Below are 12,441 nucleotides of genomic sequence, written 5' to 3'. Positions count from 1 at the left end.
CAGCCAATTTGGAAAGCTGGAAATGGAACTACCATTTGACCCAGCTATTCCTCTTCTGGGTCTATTCCCTAAAGACCTAAAAAGAGCATGCTACAGGGACACTGCTACATCGATGTTCATAGCAGCACAATTCACAATAGCAAGACTGTGGAACCAACCTAGATGCCCTTCAATAGACGAATGGATAAAAAAAAATATGGCATTTATACACAATGGAGTATTACTCTGCATTAAAAAATAACAAAATCATAGAATTTGGAGGGAAATGGATGGCATTAGAGCAGATTATGCTAAGTGAAGCTAGCGGATCCCTAAAAAACAAATGCCAAATGTCTTCTTTGATATAAGGAGAGTAACTAAGAACAGAGTAGGGAAGAAGAGCATGAGAAGAAGACTAACATTAAACAGGGATGAGAAGTGGGAGGGAAAGGGAGAGAGAAGGGAAATTGCATGGAAATGGAAGGAGACCCTCAGGGTTATACAAAATTACATACAAGAGGAAGTGAGGGGAAAGGGAAAAATAATACAAGGGGGAGAAATGAATTACAGTAGAGGGGGTAGAGAGAGAAGAGGGGAGGGGAGGGGAGGGGAGGGGGGATAGTAGAGGATAGGAAAGGCAGCAGAATACAACAGACATGAGTATGTCAATATGTAAATCAATGGAAGTGTAACTGATGTGATTCTGCAATCTGTATACGGGGTAAAAATGGGAGTTCATAACCCACTTGAATCAAAGTGTGAAATATGATATATCAAGAACTATGTAATGTTTTGAACAACCAATAAAAAAAAGAAAAATGAATAAATAAATAAATAAAACAAATTCACCACCTGATGCTTTGTCTCCTTTCCATTACTGCCCCAAATCTCTGATACACCTTATAGAGTGATGTCTGAGTCCTTTTTCTCATGTTGTCTTTTTAAACATTGCATTTTATTTTTTGAGTGGAACCACAGACAGCATTTGAAAGGATAAATGCTTCTACAAGACTCAGTAAAAAGACAAATGGCCCCAATCTTCCATGCAGCCCCATTTCCTGATCCCTGCTTTACTTCTTTTGCCTGATACTTTTATTATTACCTCTGTGCCACTAAATAGAAGGCTGATAGGGCTCCTTCTTGGTTTTTCAGTTTCATGTTGTACTTTTAGTTGAAAGCTTCCCTATTCTCTCAATAGCCCCTATTCTCTCAATAGCCAATTTATACTTTTGATTAGAACAATGTTGTTTACATTACACTGACTATGCAAATGTTATTCACAGCTAGGCTTGTAACTTTCATCACTTTGTTTTCTTGAACTGATTTGTAACTTCCCTGGAATTAATAAAATTATTCTTCCTTCATTTGCTTAGTTTCTATTGTTCTGTTATTCTGGAACTTTCCCAAACTTTCTCCTAGGGTCTCTGCTGTGGTTTGAATGTGTGTCCCAAAGTTCATGTGTTACAAACTTGATCTTCAATGTGGTGGTGTGGGGAGATGGAATTAATGGGAGGTGGGTGAGTCATGAGGGTCCTGTGGGTGAGTCATGAGGGTCCTGTTCTCATAAATAGATTAGTGCTGTTATCTTGGGAGTGGGTTGCCCCCTCCTGCCCTTAACCTTCCACCACAAGAGGAAACAGCAGAAGGGTCCTAGTCAGATGCCAGTGCCTTGACCCTGGACTTCCCAACCTTAATAACGGTAAAGAAATACATGTCTGATCTTCATAATTTACTCAATATGTGGTGTTCCATTAGAGCTGCAAAACAGACAAAGGCAGTCTCCTTGAGTATATTCAAGCATATCCAGAATTCACCATCTTGGTCTTTGTGAAGACACCTGTCCCAGAACTCTCAGTCCTGCCAGACCTGGACTGGATGCCTTCACAACTGGAACGAGGCTGACTCCCTGGATCTGCTTCACCTCATGGGGGAACACGGCCTCCCTGTCTTGTGCTGGCTCCTCTCTTAGGTACATCCCATGTGTCCCCTTTTCTTGGTTTTCTCCATCATTTTTGTTTCTCATATATTTAGCCATATCCTATGGGAACATGAACAGAAAATACTGAAGCCCTAAACATCTGAAATGTCTAGGATACTCTACCTCTTAGTCTTTAACTTAGTCTTTAACTTTAACTTAGTACAGAATTCTGTGTTGAAAATATTTTTACTTGGAGTATGCATGATATTGTTTCAACATTATCTAGCTTCTAAAGTTGTATTTCCTGCTTGAAATGTTCAGAGTCTCTTTTTTTCTACCTACTTTCTGGATCTGTTTTCATTTGTTTGGGAGCAATTCACATGTAATTTTGGAGTGCTGAAAAGGCTGAGATATTTCTTGAGATTTTAAAATAAGTTCATATTCTCAATTATTTTTGGAATTCCTCTGATTCAATTGCTTGAAATCCTTTATTAATAACTGTGTGCTTTTAGAGTTCTTCTTTCTTACCACTACTTTTCCAGTGTTACTACTTCTTTTCTGGTACTACTTTAATTGTCCAAATAATCTATAGAATTTTTCATTTATATGATCACTTTTTAATACGTAAGAACTATTTCTTTCTTTCTGTATATAATTGTGCATAATTACTTGTTCACTAATACCCATTCTTTTTTACATGTTTTAGCAATTATTGAGAACAGTAGCAGAGGATCAAGCAAAGAAGATGAGACCAGGGCTGGGGTTATGGCTCAGTAGTATAGCACTTGCCTAGCATGTATGAGGCACTGGGTTTGATTCTCAGCACCACATAAAAATAAATAAAATTAATTTAAAAAAAAAAGAAGTTGAGACCAATTGGGAGCTCTTTACTGTTGTCTCAGAGCAGCAGTTCTCAAACTGTGATCTATGGAACCCCTGAAGGTGCTCAGAGTATTGCACAAGATCTCTATGATCAAAAAACATTTTTATTATATCACTAAAATATTATTTATGGGCCTGGGGATACAGCTCAGTTGGCAGAGCGCTTGCCTGGCATGCATAAGGCCCTGGGTTGAATCCCCAGCACCACAAAAAAAAAAAAAAATTATTTACACTAGAGTAAACCTTGGCAAGAGTGAAGCTATGATACCAAACTACAAAACTATTTATTGTTTTCTTGAGCACCTTTTAACTACAGAAGAAAAAAGAATGCCAGTTCACTTAAACATGTCCTGGTTAAAGTATTAAAAATTATTAACTTTATTAAATTTCCATCCCAGAATCCACATTATAAAAACACCTAATTGATAAAATGGGAAGTACACATAAGACACTTCTGGTACATTTGAAAGTAGGGTGTTTGTATCAACCAAAGCCATTTGGTGAGTTGTATCAGCCCCATTATTTGGAATACGATTGCTCCTTAAAACAATGAATGACACAAAAACTATTCTTCAGACGTTAGTATTTGGCCAACATTCTAAAAAATGAACTGAGCCTGTCCCTTCCAGATAATCCAAAGACAGCAATATTTTCAATGATAAAATATATGCTCTCAAGAGAAATTCAGAATCTGGGAGAACTTGAATTCACCACTATCAACTTGACAGACTCCCAAGTACCTACATCACTTTCTGGTGAAATCTGTGGGAATAACAACATATGACCTCTTGTTCATTTGCACTTAAATATATTAACACTAGAAGGTCTACACAACTTGACCCAACAATGCATGACTTTTAAAAACATCATGCATTAGTGCAAGATCCATTCAATGTGCAAGACTCACCCACAGACTTTAATGCAAGAAAATATGAAATATTCAATGATAATGTTTCAGGGTCCAAATGGCAAAGAACCTTTAAGCTAACACTTATATCATTTTAGTGTAATATCAAAGATGAACAGCTATGGTTATTGAAAACAGCAATATTTTCAATAATAAAATATATGCTCTCAAGAGAAATTCAGAATCTGGGAGAACTTGAATCCACCATTATCAACTTCTGAATTTCTCTTGAGAGCATATATTGCATCACTGAAAATATTCCTCCTACATATTTGTATGAGGCTGCATTTTTTGTTTCAACAAAAATAACAGGTAAAATACAGACGATACGAATATCTACCAGTTTTCTAATGACAAAAAAAATGACTTTCAAAACTGTAAAAAGTAAAATGATCCAGTCTTCCTAGTAAATCTTTTTATTTTGGAAACTATTTTTTTCTGTTAGCTTAAAATATCTTTAAATTGGAATTAATTTCTAATATAGCAAATATTGGTAGACATAATCCACATAAACATGATTACCTCTGGAATGCACATGTCTTTCTAAGAGCCTATGAAGACCCTGGAACCAAACATTTGAGAACTGTGTATTTACGCCCTGAGGCAGAAATCAAAGGGACACTGTGACAAAGAGCAACAGGTACAGAAGTGCGTTCAGGGCAAAGTCCAGGTGGGTGTGGCTCTCAGGATCTAGAGCGGTGTCTGGGGTGTGGGCGCAGAGTCCTGGGGATTGATTCCCCGTCTCCTTGGAGTTTGACTTCTTGCTCTCCCAACTTGAGTCAGGTGATTCTGCCTGGACACCGTTCTCACTCCCTTGGCGTGTCTTCCTCCTAGAGAAGGCAACCTCATAACGGCGATTCGGTTTTAAAGTCCCCCATCCAGCAGCCAGGACGCAGAATTTCCAAACTGCAGGATGGGGGTGGTAGTGCTCCCAAAGCGGCTTCTTCTGCTCTTGGGGGCCTTGGTACTGACCGAGACCTGGGCGAGTGAGTGCGCGGGTGGGGGGAGGGGGATGGGTGTGGGGGAGAGGGGGAAGGAAATGGCCTCTGCACGGGGGGGGGGGGGGGGGCAGAGGACCCTCCGGTGAGCGAGCAGGAGCTGGGGAAACTGCGTCCCCACTGCTCCCAGCCCAGACCTTCCCCGCCTTAGTGAGGCACGTCCTGACCCCCCACTCTGGCCCCTAAGTCCTGCCCTTCCGCATCACACCACCCCCTTTGCGTCTTTGGAGCTCCCTCCTCTCCTCCAGGTGTTGTCAACCTGGGACCTGGGTCTGGCGCCTGGAGGAAGGTGGACCGGGTCTCAGCCGCTCTCGCCTCCAGGCTCCCACTCCTTGAGGTATATGGAAACCCTCGAGTCCCGGCCGGGCCGCGGGGAGTCCCGCTTCATCTCCGTGGGCTACGTGGACGACACCCAGTTCATGCGCTTTGACAGCGACGCGAAGAATCCCAGACAGGAGCCGCGGGCGCCGTGGATGGGGCTGGAGGGTCCGGAGTATTGGGAGCAAAACACACGGATTTCCGAGAACTCTGCACAGAATCACCGAATGTGCTTGAACACCCTGCGCGGCTACTACAACCAGAGCGACAGCGGTGAGTGACCCGGGGCCCTTAACGGATATCACACCCCTCCTGTCCCTCAAGGCTGGTTCCCAGTCGTCAATGATTCCCTCGTCCGAGGTTGCCCCCAAGTCTGAGGGACCGGAAGACCCTCGACCGAGAAAGCTCCTTCGGGGACTGTGACTTGATTTCGGTTTCAGTTTAGAGGGAAAATCCCACGGGGTGGGCGGGGCGGGGACGCGGCTGACCGCCCGGCGGGGACAGGCTCTCACACACTCCAGAGGATCTATGGCTGCGAGGTGGGGACAGACGGGCGCCTCCTCCGAGGGTTCCTTCAGTACGCCTACGACGGCGCGGATTACATCACCCTGAATGACGACCTGAGCTCCTGGACCGCTGCAGATGCTGCGGCTCAGATCACCCAGCAAAAGTGGGAGGCCACAGGTGCTGCAGAGCGCCGCAGGGCCTACCTGGAGGGCACCTGTGTGGAGTGGCTCCTCAGATATCTGGAGAACGGGAAGGACACTCTGCAGCGCTTAGGTATGAGGGGCAGTAGGTTACCTGCGTGAGCTCCTGCAGATCTGTTGGCCCACTTCCCACAAGGTGGGGAGAATGGCACCCATGCTAGAACACTTCCCAGCTCCTCCTCCAGAGGGAACTGAGTGGGCTTGGATTCCCAGGTGCTGCACTACAGAGGAACTGAAGGCGGCTTTCTCTGAGGACAAATAAGGAATCCAGTCTGTCTCTCCCTGGCTGGTGAGAAAGACAGCAAATAACTGACCACAGTTCTCTGGTAGCAGTCTTGCCATCAAGGACAGACTGTCAGGTCCACTCCAGCCCAGTGTCCTTGAAGGTCTGACTCCAGCTTTTCCACATCTCTGAGCAACATCCAGATCAGAATACGAATTCTTTCTCAGGGATCTGTAGCCTCTTACACTAGGTTGTTTCAACCTGATTCTAGAACTTTCTAGAACTAGTTGCAAGGAATAGAAGATTATGCCAGAAGCCTGAATCCAGACTTGTGTATAGGTTTTGTACTCCCTCCCCCACCCAATTGTGTCTTTCATTCTCTGGCTGGTGGCCCAGGAGAGATAATGCAAAAATGTCTGAATTTCCCTGTTCTTCTCAGACCCCCCAAAGACACATGTGACTCACCACACTAGCTCTGAAGGAGACATCACTCTGAGGTGCTGGGCAATGGGCTTCTACCCGAAGGAGATCACCCTAACTTGGCAGCGAGATGGAGAGGACCAGACCCAGGATATGGAACTTGTGGAGACCAGGCCTACAGGGGATGGAAACTTCCAGAAATGGGCAGCTGTGGTGGTGCCTGCTGGAGAGGAGCAGAGATACACATGCCATGTGCACCATGAGGGGCTGCCTGAGCCCCTCACCCTGAGATGGGGTAAGAAGGGGATGAGGGCACAGAACCTGTTGTCAGGAAAGCAGGAGGCTTTCTGGAGACTCTCAGCAGGGTCAGGGCTGAGAGCTGGGGATCAGGGCCCCTCAACTAACTTCCCTTCCCTTCCCAGAGCCACCCCTTCAGCCCACTATCCCTAGCATGGGAATTGTTGCTGGCCTGGTCCTCCTTGGAGTTGCTGTCACTGGAGCTGTGGTCACTTTTTTCCTGTGGAAGAAGAAAATCATAGGTAGGGAAAATGCAGAGTTTGAATTTTTGTCCCATTGGTGGTTTCAAGTATCTGGGAGCAGTGTGCCCTGACTTGTTAATGGGAAGTAATATCTACACACATGCTCATCCAGCCTGGACCCTGTTTACCCTTTGTAAAGCACATAAAAAATAAAGAACAAATTTACCCTCTTGGTTTTTTCTGGTGATGGGGACCTGATTCCTAGCATTTAAAGGCAAGAGAGGAATTTCCTTGCCAAGGGCAGATCTGCAGGAGAGCAATTGGTTCAATCCCTACACACATCCTTTCCTGATCCTTCCCTACATCTGTAGTCACAGTTATGAACACTTTTCTGGAGTCTAGGACTAGGGGATTCCTCTAAGATGAGTCTTCAACCTGTTCCCTCACAGTACGTTTTCTTCCCCCAGGAGAAATAAAAAGAATCTATGTTCCAGCTGCCTGTAAGTATGAAGAACAGTGATCCCTGAGACCTTGGGGGTAGTGTAGAGGTAAATGAGGGGGGAGCTGATCCATCCCATAATTCCTCCATTATCCCATGTCCTATGGGCTCTGACCGGGTTCTATTTTTGTTCTGCTCAGGTAGTGACAGTGCCCAGATCTCTGAAATGCCTCTTACTGCTCAAAAAGGTGAGACCCTGGAGGGCCTGAAGAGACAGAGGTTGGGGAATTGGGAGATTCCTGGGTTACAAGGACTCTCCTGGGAATTTTTGACGTTTTGAGTGTTTAATGGGTTGTTCAGAGCGTCTGCATTACAATGAGTGATCTGAATCCATTCATGATACTTTTTTTTTACAGTGTGAGCTGCCTTCTGTGGGACTGATTTCTTCAGTTTAGTCTTGGCCCCTACTGCTCAAGAGGTCCCCACTTCTCTTTGTGTAGCTGGCATCTAATTGTGTCTATGTGTCTGTGTTTCTATCATCATAATGTGAGGAAATGGAAAGAAGAACCCATCCCTAAGCACCAAGACCCCTCCCCACACAGTGGGGCTGGGACATCTCATTCCTTTTTTTTTTTTTTTTTTTTTTTTTTTTTGGAGGGCAAGGTTCTAAATTGAACTCAGGGGCACTTGACCACTGAGCCACATCCACAGGCCCTAATTCTATTTAGAGACAGGGTCTCACTGAGTTACTTCTGCATTACTTTTGCTGAGGCTGGCTTTGAACAGGTGATCCTCCTGCCTCAGCATCCCAAGCCACTGGGATTACAGGTATACACCATCGGACCCGGCAAGCCTCCATTCTTGATTTAGCTTTATATTTCCCTGGGCTGTAGCTTCTTCCTTCCCTGTTGAAAAAACAGAATCTGGATATTGATTTGTATTGGAAATTTGTGATGAGATGTTAATTAAATGATGGTGAAGGCGATCCCACTCATTGTCTTGACAGGGTCACAGTGAGAAAAAGTGCTGGCAAAGCTGCTCTCCCACTGTCTTGACAGGGTCACAGTGAGAATGAATGCTGGCAAAGCCACGCTGGTTGGTGGGAAACCGAAACCATGAGACCCTTTTTTATGTAATTGGGACTTTGCATTTTCATGCTTATGTTTCTGACAGGAGGCATGTGTATGTTAAATGCCAAACAAATTAAATTTCAGATGGCTAGAACATAACAGGTAGTTCATGCCTTGGAGGCTGTTCTACTACCCCTCAGCATATCAAGGACAAAGTAGAAGGCTGTTCTTCTATCTCAGTACATTGTGGACAAACCTGATAATGGACAACAATCATCCTTTGAAAGGTCATGAGAATTTTAGGCACCACATTGATTATATCAACTAGAACCCAAGCCCATATTTCCGGCCTCTTAGAAAACCTAATCAGTATGCTTATTTTACAAAGTTCACCACATGCAGTCTCATTTTTGATTAAGGAAAGTTATATTATACACTTAGGAAAGTTAAAACAAATAAAGATATATTCTTCTCTTTTTATAAACCCTTTCTTACTTTACATAGGGATATATGATGAGCATAGTTAATATTGGTGGAAAGTGGATTGATGTTTAGAACTTACTTTCTATTGAGAAAGATTATAAAGATATGAGAACTAGTGCACCTTGACTGAGAAACAAAGAAACTCTTTGAGAAAGCAGCTCAACCAGTTTTATGAGAATAAATTTAGGAATTAGTTAAAATAGCTTTATAAGACACAGTTTTAGAATAATGTTAGAAATATTATTTTATTTAGATTCATAAGTTTAGAAATTCTTAAGTTTTTAGTTGTATAGGTTTCTGATATGTTTTAAGAATGATTTATAAACTTTAGGATGTTTTAAATATAAGATTTAAGGGGGGGCTGGGGATGTGGCTCAAGCGGTAGCGGGCTCGCCTGGCATGTGTGCGGCCCGGGTTCGATCCTCAGCACCACATGCAAACAAAGATGTTGTGTCCGCCAAAAACTAAAAATAAATATTAAAAAAAAAAAAGATTTAAGGGGACTTTCTTAGATGGGAATTTTAGATTAGAAATAAAGTACAAGTGTACTTTAGGCTTATGATTGGTTAGGAAACTTAGAGTCTGGTTACGTAGTTTGGCATTAGTTAATAAGAAAATAGCATATCTTGGGGAAAATAGTAAATCTTGGGAAAATCTGAAAAATGTAAATTAGTGACGTATTTTATTAATGATTCTGTACTTTTAATAATTATATAACTGAAGGACATATCCTGGAAAAATGTAAATTAATGTTACATTTTTGTATCCCCAATCATGGTTAAGGAAATGTCATGTCTTGGCAAAGTTTTAAATTATATAATCAATGACGTATTCTGAATCTATAATGATGAGAAAAATTGTAATAAAAGATGACCCAGAGAAAGCTGCATTAGCTCTCTCTCTGGAGATTGCTCCAACGGAATGACTCCTGTCTCATCTTTTCGCCGACGCCACTCCTCCTTCAGGACTCCCTGGACCCCGCTAGGGCAGGACCCCGGCAAAATGAAAGGAAGATTCCTAAACTTTCTTAAAGAAAATAAAATCTGAAACTTTCCAGAAAGCACATGTTTGCTATGCTGAGTCTGCTGCAGGTGGGGATAGAAGAAGAATAAAAGGAGCTGAGGATAGACAAGGTGTCACTCTGTCTGTGCTCAGTCCATCCTGGTCTCTGGTGTGGTCCCTCGTCAGCTGGATCATCTTCCCTGATCCTTAGTACTGTCCTTCAGTTAAACCTCATCCCACCAGGACCTGCAATGACAGGGATTCAAGCATCACCAGGGCTGGTCGTGTCTCCAGGACCATGGGCATCACGTGCCCAGGTTAACATAGATTGAGAACTGAGTCTGACCTTCTGCTCCCACCTTTTTTTGTTTCTTGGTTTCTACAGAGAATTATCCCTGTTCTTGTTATTAAGTATTAGTTCTGGTCTTGTTCTCCTCTGGGTGTATCATCTTTGACAGCAGCAGGAGTCCTCTTTCCTGTCGTTGTCCCACAAAACCAAGGGCAGTTTCCTGGAATATATTTTCCATCATTTCTCCAGTATTTTTAAAGGAACCAGATTGTGGAATCGCAGAGAGGAAGGATCTCATGATTTCTCATCTTAGATAAATTCCCTCTTCTCTAGTCAGCAGGTTCACTGACCTTAGCTCTACTAATCCTAGCACTTGATCCATTACAGATTCTTGAACTGATAAAACAGAGACTAATTGATGGTTAGTTGGAAAATATGACCCTTTAGTGAAGGATCATCTTTTCTGAAGATCCAAATATCCTTAACAGCTGTGGAGTGCAGGAGGGCTGGTGTGGAGGGAGGAAGGGCAGCATTTGTGAGAAAAGTCCAAATAGTACTGATCTCAGTGTGAGAAGCCCTTGTGCTGCAGATGCCACAGCAGCATTTGATCTGAGGCTCCATTAATAAAGACAGTGTCTCTAGAAGAGGGAGGGGCTGACACTGATCATTCATTCAGCTCTGATTTGTTGAATACTGAATAGATGACACAGAGTTTGCACCTAGGATACATCAGGGAAGTGAAAACAAGACAAACTTTTGGAGCCTGTGTTCTATAGGAAAGAGGAAAGAGATGCACTTTAAGCACAGTAAATAAAGGTAGGGTTCACATTAAGTGGTAAGTGCTGCAGGGAAGGTGTCAGAGTGGGTGTGTGGGGACATGGAAGATGGCTATTTTAACAGGGTGCTCAGCATGGGATTTTTAGCAAGTGACCTTTGAGGAAATATTTGCAGGGTATGAAGGAATTTGTCATGAATTCCTTGTCATGAGGATGTTTGGAGGAAGATCTTACTAGGCAGGAGGAAGCTCCAGTGTAAATGTACCAGGGAAGGGTCCTGTGGGTGTGTTCTGTGGAGAGTAATAATCTGGGATTTCCTGAGCAGGGTCACTGAAAGGAGCTCTGATTCATGGCCAGTCACCAAAGACCTGAGATTGACAGAAGAAATTTTGCATTGAGTGAGGTAGTTTTGAGCAAAGACAGACATGGTGCATCTTTTCAAAGGGGAAACAGAATTGAGACAGGAGGACTATCGAGGCAGCAGGAAACTGTGGGGAATTAGTCAGTCCTATGTTGGAGATGTCAGTCGCTTCACCTGGAGTATGAGCAGGAGAAATAGTGGAATTGTTCAGATGGTACACACATTTTGAAGATAGACTTTACAGCACTTCCTAATGAGAAAGAGGAAATAAGAAAACCAAATATTTGTGACACTATAATCAGAGTCACATGTGTTGAGAAGAGTCAGACCCTTAGTGGAGAGTTGAGCTGAGACGTTCAAACTGCTATACCAATAGCTGATGATCAAACTGATTTCAGCAGACCCAAGGGCTTGATGCAAATATGCATCTTTTGCTTGACAGGTATCAGTCTGGGACAAGGTGAGGTTAGAGGTGTCCTTGCTCATCCTCACTTCCTGTTTGTGTCTTGTTGTGGATTGGTAACAAATATTTCACAGACCAGAGCTAGTGCACTTAGTACACATTTGAGTAGCATTGCTGTAGACAGAATAGTGTTCCAGCATTTGCCCTGGTGTCAGACCAATAGCAAGAAGGAATCAGTAGTTTGATGATTCCATTTTCACTAATGTGGTTTAAAGGTTGCCTGTTCCACTAAAATCAGCTAAAAAGAAGACTTAAAAATTAAGAAGCATCCAAAAGTAGAGAAGTTTAAGTTAGATGGCAATTCTGTAGCTCAAAAATATAGATGTGGGCAGGAATTCATGGAGAAAAATTTCTATTTTCCTGAAGGCATTTATCAAATCTGGAAAAAAATTAGCTTTTTTCTTAGACTCAAGGCATATTATTATGTTTGTTTCTTTCACTGTAACCAAACACCTGAGGTAATTCTCTTATAAAGAAGAAAGGTTTAGCTGGGCACAGTGGCACACACCTGTAATCCCAGTGGCTCAAGAGCCTGAGGCAGGAGGATCATGAATTCAAATTCAGCCTCAGCAAAAGCAAGGCACTTAAGCCATTCAGTGAGACCCTGGCTCTAAATAAAATACAAAATAAGGCTGGGAATATGGTTCAGTGGTCGAGTGCCCTGGTTCAATCCCCAGTACCCAAAAGGAAAGGGGAAAAAAGGAGAAGAAGAATAAAGGTTTATTAT

The 12,441-nt window shown here is 42.9% G+C and overlaps 1 protein-coding gene across 1 annotated transcript; it reads left to right on the top strand.

Annotated features, from left to right (window-relative positions):
* Positions 1-4,949: 4,949 nt before the first annotated feature.
* LOC113200796 (class I histocompatibility antigen, Gogo-OKO alpha chain-like) lies at positions 4,950-7,874 on the top strand. Its single transcript, XM_026414343.2, has 7 exons — positions 4,950-5,275; positions 5,507-5,782; positions 6,372-6,647; positions 6,775-6,891; positions 7,299-7,331; positions 7,471-7,518; positions 7,687-7,874. Exons 1-7 carry the CDS (start codon positions 5,026-5,028, stop codon positions 7,689-7,691), a joined length of 1,005 nt encoding a protein of 334 aa, XP_026270128.2. The 5' UTR covers positions 4,950-5,025; the 3' UTR covers positions 7,692-7,874.
* The last annotated feature ends 4,567 nt before the right edge of the window (positions 7,875-12,441 follow it).

This window comes from Urocitellus parryii, chromosome 8 (assembly GCF_045843805.1).
Source record: "Urocitellus parryii isolate mUroPar1 chromosome 8, mUroPar1.hap1, whole genome shotgun sequence".
NCBI lineage: Eukaryota > Metazoa > Chordata > Mammalia > Rodentia > Sciuridae > Urocitellus > Urocitellus parryii.
The sequence above is the reverse complement of the archived record's forward strand: the minus strand, read 5'-3'. Positions and strand labels throughout refer to the sequence as shown.